Source organism: Gopherus flavomarginatus, chromosome 4 (assembly GCF_025201925.1).
Source record: "Gopherus flavomarginatus isolate rGopFla2 chromosome 4, rGopFla2.mat.asm, whole genome shotgun sequence".
Lineage (NCBI taxonomy): Eukaryota > Metazoa > Chordata > Testudines > Testudinidae > Gopherus > Gopherus flavomarginatus.
In genome coordinates, this window is record NC_066620.1 from 85,202,767 (window position 1) to 85,222,433 (window position 19,667).

At 40.0% G+C, this 19,667-nt stretch overlaps 1 protein-coding gene across 2 annotated transcripts in view; it reads right to left on the minus strand.

Moving 5' to 3' along the window:
* Positions 1-19,667, minus strand: part of ABCB10 (ATP binding cassette subfamily B member 10) — a 42,810-nt gene that overhangs the window by 4,302 nt on the left and 18,841 nt on the right. For both annotated transcript variants that reach the window (XM_050949083.1, XM_050949084.1), the window contains 9 exons: positions 19,083-19,283; positions 18,450-18,652; positions 15,242-15,376; positions 11,547-11,693; positions 10,315-10,450; positions 9,247-9,342; positions 3,415-3,624; positions 2,566-2,645; positions 110-290 (listed from right to left, as the gene is read on the minus strand). In XM_050949083.1, the coding sequence (XP_050805040.1) occupies positions 110-290; positions 2,566-2,645; positions 3,415-3,624; positions 9,247-9,342; positions 10,315-10,450; positions 11,547-11,693; positions 15,242-15,376; positions 18,450-18,652; positions 19,083-19,283 (1,389 nt within the window). The remainder of the gene's footprint in view (positions 1-109; positions 291-2,565; positions 2,646-3,414; positions 3,625-9,246; positions 9,343-10,314; positions 10,451-11,546; positions 11,694-15,241; positions 15,377-18,449; positions 18,653-19,082; positions 19,284-19,667) is intronic.

Consider the following 19,667-nt stretch of genomic DNA (forward strand, 5'->3'; position numbering starts at 1 on the left):
ACTCCAACAAAAGCTACTGATTGAAAAAGCAAGCTGGATAAAGCCTTTTTTTTTTGTTCTACTGTGGCAATATCTTGAAAAAAAATGAATAATAATGTCAGAAGTATACCTGAAAGGAGAATGCCTTTTTCTCCAACTAAAGTGTGGAATCCTTCTGGAAAGTCTCTGATGAAACTGGCAGCATTAGCTATTTCAGCAACTTTCTGGATTTCTTCAACAGTTACCACAGAAGGGTCCTCGGCACCATAGGCAATATTTTCAGCAATAGAACAGGAGAACAGAATTGGTTCCTGATAAATGCAAAAACATAGCTCATATGGTATCTCTATAGTACATATGATTTCTTAGTAAATCTCAAGTAAAATAAGTCCCTTTTAAAGCATCAAGTAGGTGACAGAGTTTTAAAATTTATTGAACACTCTAATGTTTTCAGGTTAATGAATAATGTCCCAATTATTTTAACATTGAGATCAGAGGTCAAAGGTAAGTCCAGATTATAACATTTGAGGAAAACTTTTCAAATGACACTTTATATGACCACTGACTCCTAATATTCCAGAAGGAGTTCAAGGCTATCTGTTCATTCAGAAAACCCAAGTTTCTAGGATACCAGGTCATCTCTTCTTATTAAGGCTACCTACATTGTGTGCTTTGTGTACTGAAACAGCAAGAAAGTGTAAACACAGGCATAGGAAATAGAAGGCAAGTCAAATGATGTACAATGAGAAGAAGATATTCAGGACAAGATAAGACTGCTTTCTGTAAGAAACAGAAAGGTTTCCTATTGTAACTTTTATTATTGGTAACATAAAACTGGACAAAGTGAGATTTTTAAAAATGAAGAAAAACGAAATGTTGACATGCCTACAAGGAAAAAAGAGATTCTTCCTACATGAAGGATATTCAGTGGTACTGTCTTGCAATACAGATGATGTTTTGGAATGTGAAGTACATTTGGATTAGAAAAGTAACTGGGCTGTGATACCCCAGTTAGCTAGCCAGCCAGTCATGTTATGAAGACTTTCTGTAAAAAGCCTGTACTACTTTCAAACTGTTTGGGTAGCTCCTCTTTAAGGGACAATTGAATATGTACTTTCTGCACCTTTAGCATGGGGGACAAGAGAAAAGTAAGTGCCAACAGTGTCATATTAGCATGCCTTCATAATGGAAATAATTGTGTAAGCAAGGAAGCAAAAGGATTAGCCAACAGAAGGTAAGTTTTCAAAGCAGCATGTAAGCACAGGATTGTGTAACTTTGATTAACATCAATGGGAGACATGGAGCTAAGCAGTCATGCATATCTGCAGCGTTAGCTTCTGGAGGTCCTTTCTTGACTATTTATTCATAAGAAAGTCCCACGAAAATCAAGCAACTTATGTTCTAAGTTGTGAACCATGGACTTTCCAGTCCTCTACACCAGTGTTTCTCAATGACCAGTCCGTGGATCAGCGTTGGTCCCTGAAATCTCCCTGACGCAGTTTAGGAAGGCAGCAAGCCAGTCCTTGGTATCAAAAAGGTTGAGAAACACTGCCCTACACAAGAGGTATTTTACCAGTGATCGCTATCTTTCAGGGAGTTACTTACCTAACCTACACAATCAGACACTTGCAGACCACAGAACAAGCAGTTTGGGACTAATTGGAAATTTACCATTTTAGCATATAGTATAAGATGACAGTGACTAATGTGTATGAGGGCAAGAGGGAGTTTCTCCCTTTTTGTGAAAAAACAAGACAAGTGGCTTGTCTACACAATAGACCTTCATCGGTATAATTACAGCACTCAAAGATGTGAAAAAATCCACACCCCTGAATGAAATAGTTATGCCAACGTAACCTCCTGTGTAGACACCGCTATGTCGGTGGGAGAGCTTCTCCCATCAACATAGCAACTGCCTCCCAGATAGGTGGATTAACCATGCCGACAGGAGAGTTCTCATCCATCAGCATAGAGCAGGGTGGGCAACCTGCGGCCCACATATGGCCCATCAGGGTAATCCGATTGTGAGCCACAAGACATTTTGCTGATGTTGACCGTCCACAGGCATAGCCCCCCGTGGTTCGCCATTTCCGGCCAATGGGAGCTACGGGAAGCAGTGGGCCACTGCCACTTCCCATTGTCCGGGAACGGCGATCCGCAGCCACTGGGAGCTGCGGGGGCCATGCCTGTGTGCGGTCAACATCAGCAAAATGTCTCACAGCCCATAATCAGATTACCCTGATGGGCCACATGCGGCCCATGGGCTGCAGGTTGCCCACCACTGGCACAGAGTGTCTTCATTAAAGCACTAGAGCTGCGCCATTGCAGCATTTTAAGCATAGAGTTGCCCGGAGTGTACAGCAAGCCGGGGTGCAAATCTACAGTGCAGTACAAAATTTTAGTATGCAGTAGCAGGGTCCACATGACTAGTTAGTGCATGGCAAGTTAGTGTGCTGTAGAGTCTCACCCCAGTTTGCCACACACTAAGTGTCCATGTAAACAAGTCTTTAACAGTACAAAATTAGAAAGACAGTAGTAACTGATTACAGATTTCTTCCTTCACGTAGAAATTCCCCTATTCCTTACCTGACTCACTGTTCCAATTTTAGTCCTGAACCAGAGTGGATTCAATTGACGGATATCAACGCCATCAACAGTGATAGTACCTTAATTTAAGAAACATTAAGTTATACAGGATATAAGAGATACTGACAAAAGGCAGAAAACAGTGGAGGAAAATACTCAGTTTTAAGGTGTTAATAAGAGATGTGCTCTCTCTCAGTCCCACAAAGGTGGTGTACTTCATGGAGCATTTATTTATCCTGTCCCTTTTCAGGCACTCTACAGTGCTCATTTAAACATGCGAGGCAAGATCGCGCCTCAGTCTGTCAGGTGCAAGAAAGTAGAGATGTAGCGGGGTTGAAGGAGAAAAAAAAAGTGTCCACACAATCTCCTTGGGTGCCGAGGCCAGGTACGGTGGTTGTCCTTGCGCTTCTGAGTGCACGGGCTGATGTAGGCTAGCACCGTTGGCAGTGCCAGTCTCTCCCCAGTGGGCGCAGACGAAGCAGGGCCGGGCCACACACAGAGTTTTCCTTATTTAAACTGCTGGGGCCCATTCTTCCCCCTCTCTGAGACAATGACTGGCAGGTTACTCCACAGATTGCTTTTTAATATCACATCAGTTTTGCCCCATGTCGCAGTGACCATGTCTACACAGAACAGCACAGGACTCTACAGAACTGCTGCATCAAGCACCCAGCAATTTGAGGCACGCTCTCCCGTAAAGAGGAAAGTATTGCTTCTGCATAGCTTTCAGGCTGGGACCTCAACTCAGAATCCTTCCATTACACCCCCACCGGTTGTTCAGAAAAGTGTTTTCTTAGATGTAGAATATTAATTATTTCTAATGACAGTTACCGTAACATATAAACGTACCTGAGATGGGATCATACAGCCTCAACAGAAGAGAAACAATGGTTGATTTGCCTGAGCCACTTGGGCCAACCAATGCCATAACAGAGCCAGCTGGAATGGAAAGGCTGAAGTCTTGGAAAAGTGAAATTTCTGGACGTGTTGGATATGCAAAGTGGATCTCTTTGAATTCCAAAGCACCTTTGAACGTGTCTTTGTTTAATACAATTCCATCTGAATGATGAAGAATTAAAATACAGAAGAAGCTTAATGACAATAAAAATATATCGAAACCACAATGGCAGGTCAGCTTTCCATAAAACCTGCTGGCTACTACAGAGGCACCCAACATTTGCCAAACCACAGATCAGATTACCAATTTAGCGGGTGCTTGAGTGCTGCACCTGTTATGCAAAACTGTAGTGGATCCCCCACCATTTTTAACATGTAACACATGGAGACTAAACCTCCCAGCGTACAATATTGCACCTTTACCAACAAGAGTAGTTTAATCTCCATTGACTATTCAATGCTTAGCTTCTCAGCCAAGCTGTCACTGAAACAAATCTGCTTCCAGATTGAATTCAAACAAGTCACTAATGGCCATTTTCAGGTTTTTAACATAAAAAAGAATGGTTGATGGAATTAACTGAAATCCAAGGCAGAACAGACCAATCAATATAGTGTCCTTTAGCGACAGCTCAGTAAAAACTGAAAGTCTTCAGTTTGTGAAATACCAGAACAAGCTATTGTGAGTGAATGGTCAAAGAAAAAAATGTCACTTTTTTCTTTTTTTGAAACAGCATAAAGCTTGTAAATATCTAAGACTTAAAGGATCACAAGCAGTTCAGGCCCTGGTAAATCCTATGAAGTATGTAAAGAGTACACCAACTTTGAAAAAAACAACAAAAAACCTGTATGTTATGTGAGTTCACTGTTTGAGGATAGGAAATCAAGAGGGAGCCTGCAATAGGTGTAGTGAAAGTAATTCAGTACATTTGGGCCCTACCAAATTCAAGTCCATGAAAAATGCATCATGGACTGTGAAATCTGGTCTCCCTCTGTTAAATTTGTTTTTTTAAATGTGCCTTTTCTTAGCCTATATTATACAGATTTCTCGGAGACACCAGCATTTCTCAAGCTGGGGGTCCTGACCCAAAAGTGAGTTGCAGGGGGAGTTGCAAGGTTATTTTAGAGGGGTTGTGATATTTCCACCCTTACTTCTGTGCTGCTGCCTTCAGAGCTGGGCAGCTGGAGAGCAGCAGCTGCTGACCGAGGGCCCAGCTCTGAAGGCAGCAGTGCAGAAGTATGGGTGGAAGTAGCATACCATGCCATCTTTACTTCTGCACTGCTGCTGGCAGTGACTCTGCCTTCAGAGCTGGGCTCCTGGCCAGCAGCAGCCGCTCTCCGGCCATCCAACTTTGAAGGCAGCGTCGCAACCAGCAGCAGCGCAGAAGTAAGGATAGCAGTACCACAACTCCCCCCTACAATAAACTTGTGATCTCCCCCCAGAATTCCTTTTTGGATCAGGACCCCTACAATTACATCACCATGAAATTTCAGATTTAAATATATAAAATAATGAAATTTACAATTTTTAATATCCTATGACTGTGAAATTGGTCAAAATGGACTGTGAATTTGGTAAGACCCTAGTTATAGGATTGCACAGTCATAGGATTTTAAAAATTGTAAATTTCATGAATGCAGATATTCAAATCTGAAATTTCATGGTGTTGCAATTGTAGGGGTCCTGACCCAAAAAGGAATTGTTTGGGGGGAGTTGCAAGGCTATTGTAGAGGGGGTTGTGGTACTGCTACCCTTACTTCTGCGCTGTTGCTGGTTGCGACGCTGTCTTCAAAGCTAGATGGCCGGAGAGTGGTGGCCACTGGCTGGGAGTCCAGCTCTGACAGCAGAAACCGCCGCCAGGAGCAGCGCAGAAGTAAGGATGGCATGGTATGCCACGGCCACTCCTACTTCTGCGCTGCTGCCTTCAGAGCTGGACCCTTAGTCAGCAGCTGCCCCTCTCTGGCTGCCAAGCCCAGAAGGCAGAACAGAAGACAGACTGGCAATACCACGACCCCCCTTAAATAACCTTGCAACTCCCCTGCAACTCACTTTTGGGTCAGTACCCCCAGTTAGAGAAACGCTGGTCTTCCCTATGAAATCTATATAGTGTAGACTAAAAGCACATAAAAGATCAGATTTCATGATCCGTGACACATTTTTCATGGACGTGAATTTGGTAGGGCCCTACCTATGACCTTAAAATTGACCAAAATGGACCATGAATTTAGTAAAGCCCTAGGTATAACAGACAATCATATTATGCAAAGGATAATTTAGTGCAATCAGGGTATTAATTTATTCACTTTATTAAACTGGTAAGCAGGCAGATAGACAATAGGCATGGGTGAGTATAGTAATAAGTGATCATCTGTAGCAAGTTTAACTATATTTGTAATGCTTCTTTGTTTTACTTTCCATTCCCCTCAGATTTCCTCCTCTTTCCCAGTCTCTTATCTTCATTTAGTTCAACTGTAGTTGCTCTGCCAATAGCTGCTGCATGTGGATTCAAACTGCTTCTCCGACATTAAACTATGGAGGTACTAATGTTAATGAATTTACACATTTATCACACAACTTAAGTGTTCATTTAAAGATGCATTTGCTCAATAGCAATTTAACAACACTAAGTTATTTAGTACAACTGTTACTGTATCAGTAAACTCTCTCTCTGAGTTCGGTTATTCTGGAATGCCTGCCATAAACTGCACTGTAATGCTACAACAGTACAGGAAGTCTGATGCAGCAAGTCCTTCCTTTATATTTCCCCATATATTAATGTAAAAAATATCAAAGCTATACACAATTTTATTTTTCCTCTTTGGATTCTGGAGACACGTAGAAAAACAGTAACTAGGATACTGAGATATTGTCAGGAAAAAAATTGGAGTAAATGAAGGTCAGAACCATGCAGAAGAGTGAGCAGATGTTTTGTTTGAGTGTGAGCAACAAAGCTGTTTTGCCTTTACTGTATGCTTAGTTCTGAAATCACCTCCATATTTACTCCTTGAGGCAGAGATCTATAGTCTTCTCTACGAATTTGTTTCATGCTGAAAGGAAATTAAAAACCTCTAGCTATCTTAATTTAGAAAAGTTATCTCCAGTTTGTAATACGCTGAAGTCTAAGACTGCTGGAGGAGGTTACATTAGCTAATCGTTAGTTACCTGTGAGACAAAACATTTTCTGCTCCAAATCTTAACCCCTGCTCATCAGATTTAATACTCATTTCCACTTATCTAAAAGAGTGTTTACATCTTCAAAAGCATCATTCAGACCAATTTTCATAACACTCCTTTCAAATACATAAGAGTCATCCCCATTTTACAGATTAGGAAACAGATGCAAAGAGGTTAAAGGCGACATAGTGAATTAGCATCAAAGCCAGGATTAGAACTTTTAGCTCTTCTAGCCAAAGAAGCAGAAACAGAACAATTGATACAAAACTAAAAACATACAATAAGATGAAAAACCTATTCCTTATAGCCAGAGCTCACTCAAAACACTTCTACTTGGTCTGCTGCCATATTCTCCCCTCCCACTCTGATAGCTACATTTGTAGTCAAGAATTTCTGAGGACAATATAAATCTCAAGAACAAAACTAGAATGTTTTTCTTACGTGTCACTTGAACTCCAAGATAAAAATACTGCTTTATGATGTTTGTTATCTACATAAATAGTGCAAAAAGTGATACACGATTTTTGTTCAGTGGGATCTAACTGATCAAATCCAAATAACAGTTTGTCTTTATGATAACCTCACTGAACTAATTCGATGCAGATTAGGAATGAAGTACACATTGATCAGTGGTGTTCATCCAAAAATTCTTCAGTGGGTTCAACCACTGAATGATCCTTGCTGGCTTCACACTGGTGATAATGACTAAAGAAAGCAGCAATACATTTCAGGTGCTGCTGGCAACAAACAAATGTCTCTCAGATTTATAGATGGATTCTGCACATCTACCTTTTTTGAGAGCTTTTTTTTTTAAAAATAACTATCACTCAGATTTATAAAGAGAAAAATATCCATAGAAGAAAACCTAGATAGTAAACTAAACATGTGAAAACTATATTAATCTATATACTTGTTATAGCCACATCACTATGTTATTAAATCTGTGTAATATTTATAACAGCATAAATCAATGAGCTATTCTTAACCTGATCAATGTGAACATTTGTCTGTAGTAAGTTAGAGATTTGCCTCATTAAGAGAGAAACATTTGTACCATTTTGAGTCCTTTCTTCACCCTTCTAGTCCCTTATCTATTCAGCAATTAAAGACAGTAATGTGTTATCTTCTTTAGCACAAATAATGAACATTAAGAAGTGCAATCCTGACCAAAACTCCTTTCTCCTCTTCCATCCTCATACTGTAAAGATGGCCTAATATGAAAGACATCAACATTAGAGTAATATACTGATGAGTAATACATTGTGTGTCTAAAGAATTAGAACGAGGCCAGGTAATAAACTCATTGGGGAGTTTAACGAAGAACTGTTGAATTCAAATTCTGTGTTTATTAAAGGGATTTTTCATAGAAATAATCAATAAAATATTGGTGCAAAGAATGTAGATGTGATGCTGGCAGACCGAGTGCCAGCTCATACTGAGCACCCTAGGCTTCAACTAAACACTGGCAAATCCATAAGCTGGAACCAGTCTGGCTCAACTGGCATGTTAGTATTCTTAAAATAGGTATTAGGTTTGTGAAACTGTATTTAGACTTTATAAAATGCTTGTAAGTTGCTGCATGCAGTCAACTCACTTATATATGTATCCCATGTTACAAGGTAATATTTAAAGTGTATGCTCTCAAACTGTAAACCCCCACACTCAGGAGAAAAAAACATTTCCAAGTGTGAAATACTAGTTTACCACAGGAGGTGTTATCTCCTGCCCAACCAAAGGCAGCCCATAGATATCAGACAAACGTCGTGGAACATCAGAGGACAAAATAAAACTTTGTTGATTGCTCCCTCCATACCCATGAAGAGGGGACGTGCATGGGAACTCTAGGGTAAGAGAACAGAAATTCCTGACAGGAAGAAACTGCATCTCTGTGCTTCTTGGACTTGGAGAGGGCAAGATTTCTAAGCATGAGCAAGGGATCCCCAGTGCTTAGCCTAGGTTAGCCCTAGAGGATTTATAGCATTTGCATATTACAGCAGCTTCTGTTATCTTTTGGAGCCTAAGACTATAACTAATTTGTGTGTGTATGTTTACTTGCTTTAACTTTGTAAATAACTCTCACTTTTTCATAGTTAATAAATCTTTAGTTAATGAATTATAGGATTGGCTACAAGCATAGACTTTGGTGTAGGATCTAAAGTGCAATTGATCTGATGTAAGTGACTGGTCCTTTAGGGCTGGGATTACCTGAATATTATTGTGATTTTTGGTGTAAGGGACCATCTATCACAACAGCAAGATTACCTGGATGGCAAGACAGTTCGGAGTACCCAAGGAGGCTGAGACACTCCATGGTGAGGCTGTTGTTGTGCAGAGCTCACACTACATACTTGGTTGGTGAAGTGTAAATACAGAACTCACAATCAAATCGAGGTGTGTGCCCTGCTTCTTAACAATCTGCCATTAGGTTGATACTTTTGCTGAGCCACTCCAGATAACTTGACAGTAGTCAAGGAAGATTTCTATTGAATCTAGCTTCTTCATGAGAATTTTCATGCTGATGTTAATTTTAAGTAATACCAACCTGTTGTCAAATGCCTGATAACCAGCCAGAGACAACACTAATGCAAAATGGTAAAGAAACAGGAACCCACCATTAAATGGAAGCTCTGGTTTTCTTTCAATAAGTTCCCACAGACGTCCTCCAGCTCCCAATCCTTTCATAAGCTCGGTATAGAAAGAGCTCAAACCTAAAACAAATAACAATATTATGCATCGCCTAAGAACATGAAAGACATTATATTAGAAAAAATAACCCGTTTTTTAGCATTCATGAGTATCATGAAAAACATGGAGATGGGCTTAGTAAAGAGGCCCAGTGAAAAATAAAAAAAAAGTGCATAAGTAGACCTCACTGCCCTTCCAGACACACTGAGCCAATGTCTGTTTTCAAACTAACAAGGCACAATAATGTATCAGAAGCAACAGACTCACTTTAAAAACTCCTCTTCCAAGTAGTTGACAAGCTAGCTATTTGAAATACCTTATCTTCATTTTTGCCTGTGTGCAGTAGTGATGATTGTTCCCTAAAGAGGAGCAGTTAGTCTCTGGCTCAGCAGATTACAGTTTCTGATCTTCACTGACAAGGGAAGAAGAGCAAAGCAGAAAAGAGAAGAGATGTCCTTTTCTGCCTTTGCGCTAGAAGGCAATCCCCTACAATAGTCTTCTGCTGGCACTTAAAGATCCAATGCAGCTTTAGACAATTATCTGTGTGGAATTACAGCTAATTCTTACATGCCTTCCTTTGTAAAATAATTTGTCTGAACAGAGACCAAGATATTTTATTCCAAATAAAACCTTAATATTTGTTTAAATTATAAACACTATCATACGCTACAGAAAGATCATCATCAAGAAAAGTTAGCATTATAAACCAGACACTGAAGAAAGGCACCTTGAAAAATTTAACCATTGCATTCTCTTGGGAAAGCTTTAAACTAACTATTTGGTCTTAATGAGTCAAAAGCCATTAATATTGATTGACTCATACTCACTGGAAAAATACTTATGAATCTTCTCAGAAAGACCATTCTCAACTGAAGACATTCAAAGAATTATAACACACTTGAGGTTTTTGTGTTGTTTTTAAAACAAATGTTTTCTCTTACGTCAAAAAAATTCCTTTATCCTATGTTTTACGTTGTGTATTTCACATTCCATACCTCTAATGCTAAGTCCAATCCAGAATGCATACATCAAGAAGGAAGAGAGTTCACCAACAGTCAGTTGGGCACTACCCATCAGTAATCCTCCTTTGTACAGAACAGAAAGGACAATCATGTTCCCAGAAAGCCCAGTCTGGGAAAGAAAAAAAAAACGACAGTGGAGAAAAACTGGATCTTCCCTTATAAATTCAATTTCATCTTCTAAAATGCTCTAAGTTAAGGCTTTTGGGTTTTTTTTTTTTAAAAAGAATATTCTCCATAGTAAGTGGACTTTAGTGTAATCTTAAGATTCTATAGGACTAAATTTTGCTCATGTTTAGTTTCCTAACTTTCTTTGTTTCTTAGAATGTAAATAATCAGTCTGGTGAGCCAGACGCCAGGTAAAATGCTACTGTGCAGGGGTTTGGAATGTAGGCACTTGAAGACCAGTCTTTCACTCTCCAGGCTGGAAAGGAGAGCTTTGCATCATTCCCAGCTGATCTCTTCCCCCACCTAGGAACAGCTGTGATGGGCTCTAGAAGAAATTGTGCCCCACCTCCAACAATTATTAGATAAAAAATGACCTAACCGTGGTGAACCCCAAAATAAAAATCATACAATGGGCCAATTCAATCCTGTGGAACACCACCTTTTGCAGATAAAACTCGTGGCACAGGGCCCATGGCAGCAGAAAGTCTATTCAGAGGGACTTTGTTAAGACACAAGCACCTATCTCTCTACTGGGAGGCACAATGACCAATGTTAGCCTAGGAATTGGCCCATGGATAGGACAACCCTGAGACGAGCTAATTCACCCACACAATTCTGGCAGGACACCTATGGAACCCCAATCCACAATTTAGAACTGTGGTACCCTAAGCAAAACCCTGAAAGAGGGTGGGAGCATATGCATTACCTGTCCTATCCAAAGATGAATCTCCTGTGAGACAGTGGTCTCTGCTGGTGCAGGGAGGTGTAAACTACAAATGTGAATTAAGCCTCATGACTTTGCAAATGCAGTAGAATTTGGTATTCAGCTCCCTACTTAACCAAATGATATGAAGAGGAAAAGAACTGGAAAAACTAATTCTTCTCATACCTTTATAGGAATCCAATTTAAAGTAAATTGTGGGGGGGGGTGTCTCTCTCTCTCTCAAACTTTGAAAGCCCCCTTGTGTGTATTAAAAGAATCACTGATTTCCAGGACTTGATCATATTCTGTGGATTCTTCGCTACCATAATATACTTACTGCACCAAAGAAGCCTGCCTGAGCTAATGCCTCTCTTTTAGCTAATTGCAGCACGTAATCAACTTTGCTTGTATACTTCTCCATTTCGGTCATCTCCTGCCCAAAAGCTCGAACAGTTCTTATGTTTCCAATACGTTCTTCAGCTAACTATATTAAAGCAAAAAAAACAAACACATACAAATACTTATGGTAGGCTCACATTCTGGAATGCCTGAAAGTAAAATCAGTACAACTATCCTAGTCTCTCAATACCACTGAAAATTTTGCCCTCCCCTCACTTCTGTTTTTTAATTCTATTAAGCTGGAAACAGTAACTATGTCAAGGTAGTTTGAAAAAAGAGTTACAAAACAGGTTTAGCTTGAGTGTTAGTGTGAGAGGATTGGGCCAAGTGATTAGAAAAAGGAGTTCTAAACATCTTAATTTAGAGAAAACAAGCCACCCAAGAAAGGAGTGAACATTAAAGAGGATTATTTATCATTATTTGTAATTGTGACAAGAATGAGGAGGTTAGAAATTAAAAGGACCTGTCATAAGGGCAAAAAGTCTACAAGCAGCATGGAGACTACTTAAAAATACACCATTTAATAGATGTTCAGAATAAATGTACACCCCAAATTTAAAAAAAGACAGCAGGAGGACCAAAAGAATGCCACCATGGCTAAACCACAGCATAAGGGAGGCCATTGGAGTAAAAAGACATCCTTTAAAATTTGGAAGTCAAATCCTAATGAGGAAAATAAGGAGCACAAACTCCGGCAAGTAAAAGTATAAGGTAGAACAAAGAAGAATTTGAGAAGCGACTTGCTAAAGGTAAAAACAAATAAAAAAAAATAAAAAATTTTACTATTAATTTTTGGAAGCATATTAGAAGCAGAAACTCTTCTAAAAAGGCAGCGGAGCCACTATATGACAAAGATGTTAAAAGAGCACTCCAGGAAGACAACCTTGACAGAAAAGCTAAATGAATTCTTTGCATCAGTTTTTGCTGCAGAGGAGGGGAAGGGGGGAGAAGAGAACCCCACATCAGTACTATTCTTTTTGGACAGCAAACCTGAAGTATTGTCCCAAATTGACGTTTCAACTGTAATATCAATTTTTCAAAAAGGCTCCAGAGGTGACCCTGGCAATTATAGGCCAATGAACCTTCAGTACCAGTCAAATTGGTAGAAACTGTACTAACGAACAGAACCAGACACACGGATAAACACAGTTTTTTGGGGAAGAGTCAACGTGGCTCTTCTAGAGGGAAGTCATGCCTCACCAATCTATTAAGAATTCTTTGAGGCTGTCAACAAGCATGTGGAAAAGGGTGATCCAGTAGATATAATGTACCTGGATTTTCAGAAAGCCTTTGACAAGGTCCCTCTCCACAGGCTCATAAGGAAACTAAGTAGCCATGGAATAAGAGAGAAGGTCCTCTCATAGATCAGTAACTGATTAAAGGATAAGAAACAAAGTATAGGAATAAATGGTCAGTTTTCACAATGAGAAGATGTGAACAATGGGGTCCCCAATGATCCATACTGGGACCTGTGCTATTCAATATATTCATTAATGAACGGAGAAGGGGCGAATAGTTAAGCAGCAAAATTTGCAGACAACACAAAATTACTCAAGATAATTAAGTTCAAAGTAGACTGCAATGAATTATAAAGGAATCTCACAAAACTGAGGACTGATCATAAAAATGGAAGATGAAATTCAACATTGATAAGTGCAATGCAATGTGGACTAGAAAAAATAATTCCACAAACACAAAAAATGATGGAGTCTAAATTAGCTATTACCACGCAAGAAAGACCTTTAGTCACCATGGATATTTCTCTGAAAACTTCCACTCAATGTCCAGTTCTGGTTGCCCCATCTGAAAACGGATATAGTGGAACTGGAAAAGGGTCAGAGAAGGACAAGAAAGATGATCACAGGTATGGAATGGCTTTCATACATGGAAAGACTAAGAAGAGTAGGACTGTTCATCTTAGAAAAGAGGACAAAGGGGGTTATGACAGTGGTCTATAAAATCACAAATGGTGTGGAAATAAATTAATAGAGAAGTGACATTTACCCTTTCACATAATACAAGAAACAGGGCTCACCCAATTAAATTAACAGGCAACAGATTTAATACAAACAAGAGGAATCTCTTTTTCCATACGATGCACAACCAACCGGTGGAACTCATTGCCATGGAATGTTTTGATGACCAAAAGTATAACTGGATTCAAAAAAGAAATGGATAAGTTCATGGAGGATAGGTCGATCAATGGCCATTAGCCAAGATGGTCAGGAATGCAACCCCATGCTTGGGGTAACCCTACACCTCTGACTACCAGAAGCAAAAGACAGGCAAGGATCACTCCATAATCACCCTGTTCTGTACGCTCCATCTGCAACTATGGTATGGGCCACTGCTGGAGACAGGAAATTGGGCAAGATGGACCATGGTCTGACCCAGTATTGCAGTTCTTATGTTCTTATGACTTGAAGAAAAAACAAAACAGATAGTCTGATATATACTATATTAAATAGAAAAGGCTGAATTCGTTGCTTGCATAACGCCATTCATTTCAATGGAGTTGCTTTTGGTATGAATTTAGCCCAACTAGTCTTAATTCCAATTAAGTGGGTAAATTTCACTTCAAATGAACAAATATGTTAGTTCTAGAAGTATCCAAATGCAATCAGACTGCTTATTAATGGACACCAACATGATCTTATGCCAGAACAATGCTACGGCATGAGAGGTAAGACAGGATTTGGGAGCAGCATATCTACAAGAACAAAAGCACTGGAAAACAGTACAATTTTACCTCCTTTTCAAAGCATGAGGCGGCAAAGTACTCATTAGTTAGGAAATCTCCAACCTGTTTTCAAAGAGATCAGCTTCTTTTGGATGGGAGAGATGAACAAAAGGCTAATTTTTCTTCTGCACAGGTCAATTTGCCAAGGAGTCTATAACTATGACATTTCAGGGCTTACACAGATGAAGGCTGTGGATATTTCAGCTAGATCTTGTCCCCAGCATTGCTATTAAAGGAGATCGCTACCATCTTCTCAGTAGTTTTATTTTACAATATATAAATATAAATGCCCCAGCACAGATAACAAAACCTCTTCCACAAAATGTCCCTTTAATAATGAGGTCCCTCCAACTTGCATCTTAACCCTTCGCCAATTGTCTACGAGAAAAAGATTAACTTTGCAGCATGCCCTTAAGGTTAACAAATCTGGGCTCAGGTGGCTCCAAGGGGGAGCGCGGGGGCCAGTTCCAAGACCAAGGCCACTCACAAAGAATGACTTGCTGACTGCTACCTTTTATATTAAGAAGCTCAGCTGGAGCAACTCTAGTAATCTCAAATGCAATACTATGGCCCAAGAAGAGACGTAGTCCCACACACAGCCAGGTCCCAAACCATATAAGATTTCATATGTCAACATTTCGCCCCTCATACTGAGAAAGCACCCAATTCCCTTAACTTTTCGTCAGCAGAATTCCTAAATCTTGTATGATCTTAGGTACTCCATGCTACAATGTAGATAAAGCTTTTTTAAAAAAATGAATGTTAGTACTGAGATACAGGTCTGACTCAGGGCAATGAAAGGTATTCTTATCCTCAGCACCTCGGCAACTCTACAATATTTATTTAACTTAATTTTAGCTATCATGACCTCTCAAGTTTCTTAACAAGATTACCTGTGTTGCTTCTGCAAGGGAATCCTGGGTCATTCTAGTAAGTTTTCGCAGATATCTTCCATAAGTCACAGCTATGATAACCAGAGGGGGCACAACACTCAGAACAAATGCAGCAAGTTTTGGAGAAACAAAAAACTAGAAGAAGTAAGTGTCCGGGGGTTAATATTTTGGCATACAAATAAAGAAGTCTTGCTAAAATACACTAGTACATAGACTTAATGCAGTGTGGTTGCTTTCAACAGACGTTTGTAAAATTAGCGTGATCACAAATTCTTCCCTTTGTCTTCTACTTCTTACAGACAAAATGCCCATTCCTCTATTGCATTTGGGGAATGTTAGCTACTGGTCAGAACAAGGGACTGCACGTCAAGAGGTCTGGAGTCAAATTTTGACTCTGCCACTTCTTTGCTGTATGGGCTTGGCCAAGTCACTTAACCTGTCTGTAAAATGACAATGCTATTTAGCTCCCTTTCGAGTGTGCTAAAAAGCCTAATTTTTTAATATTTGTAAAAGGTTTCATATTTTTTAACAGAAGGTGTTAGAGAAATGCAAAGTATCACCATCAACAATGAAATACTGAAGAGAAAGTTTGGTGTAAGGGCATGTAGACAACAGATATATTGCATAGTATTTTAGTGGGGTTGAGGAATGGAAAAGATCACCAATATTCTTTACCATCTAGCAGTACCAGCAAAGGTAATTCCTATTTACTTTTCTTGTGTGTCAGAAGAATGGATTTAGTTAATTATACTATAAGGTCCTCACCCACAATTAACAAGCAGCAGCAAAGCATCTATGCAAAAGTAGCCGAATACTATAAGAAGGCTTTTTTTAAAAAAAGTGTTAATTTTATTATTGCATGTTATTTAATTTGGTTGTTTTCCTTCTAGTGTTCTGGATAAAAATTTTGCAGATACATTTAAAAATGATCCTACAAATGTATTACTAATATGATAGACTGTAAGGCACTTTTACAATAGCCTTTCCACCCCAGGTAATTTTTTTTTCCTGTTAACCTAGTAGGACCATACCATGTCAGCAATTTTTAAACAGAACTCCTCATGGAAATTAATGAGAAGTTATTCTTAGACAATCTATATTGTGGGATAAGGGCAGGACCATAACATTTACTTTAACAGAGGACTGAAAGTCATATCTTATCAGAGACAAAATTTTAAGACTTAAATAATGCTTTACGTTTTTAGAAAGTAAAAGCTCTTGCCAACTTTTGCTGGCACTGGCGAACTAGAAAGCCTGTCTTTTTATTAAGAGACTTTTTCCTGTCTGTCTTTCCTCAACAGACACCAGAAAACCACCATGCTTATTTAAAAGGATTGCCACCAAGTTACCAATTCTCTGAGATAAGGTAGCGTAACAAAGTTCAGTCTAGATAAACAACAGGGGGAGGAGAGGGAAGGGTCAGTTTTTTATGTACTAAAAATAAGGTAACTGACCCACCACCAGAAAGTGTTTTGCTTGCTGTGCATCAGTAACACTGAAACCCTTTATTGATATTCTATCCACACAAGCCATTGCCTCAGTCTATTAGCCATTGCAAAATTCTTATCAGTAATTTGATATTTAAGGCTGACCCTGCTCAATGAGGCTTTGGCCCAAAGCACATGATTTCACCCAGTTTTAGATCAGGCCCCTTGTGTCCTCTCCTGCTCCTATTAAAGTCAACGACCAAACTTCCATTTACAATTTCAGTGAATGCAGGTGCATGCCACTTGACAGCTATATTCTGGGTGATATATGAATAGGGAAACCTAAGAAATGTGGCACACGGTTCATTTTTGATCCTTCAAAAAAAAAGAAAAGGACAGAACACAATCAGAGTTCCTCCCTCATCTCTCTTATCATGTTTTGTCATATAGAAGTGAGTATCCACTTTGTAGCACACTCGTAACTGGCTGCAGGCACAGTTTATTACAATGGAGTACATAGAATCATAGAACTGGAAGGGACCTTGAGAGGTCATCTAGTCCAGTCCCCAGCCCTCATGGCAGGACTAGCTATCTCAGTGGTCCCCAGCGTGGTGCCCACGGGTGCCATGGCACCCGCTGGGGCATTTATGTGCACCTGCCTAGTGCCCAGCAGGGCAGAGAAGCCGCTTTCTCGTGCCTGCCAGGGGCAGAGAACTCCAGGGCTGCAAGTTGCGGGTGCCAGTGTTCTCTGTGCCTGGTAGGTGCAGGGCTGTGGCTTCTCTCAGTTTCTCCGGGGCTGCAGGCTGCGGGCGCATTTCTCTGTCCCCAGCAGGGGCGAGGCTGCAGCTTCTCTCCAGCTTCAAAGCCGGAGAAAAGCCACAGCCCTGCCCCTGCCTGGGACAGAGAACTCTGGGGCTGCAGGGGCCAGTGTTCTCAGTCCCCAGTAGGTGCGGTGCTGCGGCTTAAGCCGGAGAGAAGCCGGGGCCTCGGCCTGCTGGGGACAGAGTACTCCGGGGCTGCAGGCTGCGGGCGCCGGTGTTCTCTGTCCCTAGCAGGTGCGGGGCCGCGGCTTAAGCTGGAGAGAAGCTGCGGCCCTGCACCTGCCAGAGACAGAGAACTCTGGGGCTGCAGGCTTCATTCTATGTTAAAGTAAGAATAAATAAATATATTTGGACCAGCAGTTCAACAATGTTTTACTTTTTTTAAAATAAATAAGATGAAAACTGTTTATGATATTTATTTTTTAAAAACTCCTTAACTTTTCTTACAGGTAGATAAAAAAGAGCAAATTCACATGGTAAGGTGAAAGAGTAATTGCCAAATAATTTAATTAATACTTTTTCCATGTAAACTTACCTTTTTTATCTTATATATTCATATATTATATAATATTAAATATGATATTTTTCATATTATTTAATGTACAAATACAAAATAAGCCTTGAAAAATTGTTGGCGCCCACCACACTCTTCTGAAAACATGAATGTGCTACTGGCCACAAAAAGGTTGGAGACCAGTGGTCCAGATCATTTTGAATTTTAATCCGATCCTCCAAAGCTCTTGCAACCCCTCCCAGCATGGTATCATCCGCAAACTTTATAAGTGTAAAGGGGATTGTAGATATTAAGAAAACAGGGGAATAAATCTGCCTCTACAAAGCACAACAGCTTTTATAGCAGACTACAGAGCCTTCACACACACAGCCATTACTGGATAGCAAGTTATACAGCCTTGAACCTGCTGTGAGTAGCAAGGGAGAGGCAGAAGATGACAGACATACCATCATGCCAACCCCAATTGATGCCTGAGCTCCTGCTCTTAGTCCATCAGAAAGGTTTTCGGTGACGGAACGGCCCAACAGTGTTGTGTCTGAAGACAAGCGGTTAATCAGTTCTCCTGTGCTGGTTTTGTCAAAAAAACCAACTTCTTGCTTCAGAATAGAAGAGAACATAGTTGCTCTCAGTCGTTTCACAATTCTTTGTCCTATAAGGAGCAAAAAGGACGACTATTTCCAGCAAAGCATGACATACCAAAACTTTATATACAGAAATAGCCAGACACACACACACACACACACACACACACACACACACACACACACACACACACACACACACACACACCCAGTTACTGACTTCATACAAGGCTCTGCAACACAGAAGTCATGCTACAATGTTATAAAATGCTAGAATCGATACAAAATGAGTTTTAAGATCTCTCTCAACATCAAATAAAAATGATTAACAACTCTCTTGGAAAGCATAAAACACACACATCCTATGTGATAAAGTACACTGATGGTTATGTCAGAGAAGATCTCAGCTAGCTGCAGGGACTTCTTTCAGACCATTATACAATACATTATTTCTATGGCAAAAAGGGAGACAGTCTCCTGACCCCATTTTATTTTTACCTGCAGTCTGCATGAGGTAGACACGAATAGCATTAGCAGCAGCACCACACACAAAAATTCCACTTAGCAAGGCACAGAAGTTGGTCAGGCTGTCGGTGACATCTCCAACGGGATTTGTATAAATTACATCGATAACTTTTCCCAGGAAGAAAGGGGCTGACATGGTGATGACACTGGAAACTGTCAGAAAGCCAACAGCAGCTGGAAACAAAACAAAAAAGTCACTCAGTTTGTGTAAACTTTAATAGTACCTATAAACTGTCCTTTACTTTCTATTAATACTTGAGTTCTCCAGAACTGTATTATCAGGGCTCTATTTTGGCTCTTAATCTTGAATAGAATGCTGTAAAATCAATTTTACACTGCTAATTAAATGCACCAGCCTCAACAAAATTGTATGCAGGAAGGTGTGGCAGAGCCTATTTCAAAAAAGTGTCTCTCACAAACAGATGCTTTGGAAGGGGGAAAAAAAAGCATCTTGCCTAATACAGAAGATTCCTGATGTATTTTCAACAGGCAGAATAACATACAGCTCCCTCTTGCAGACAAAGCTTGTGTGTCTTGGTGGTTTAGTCAAACAGAATC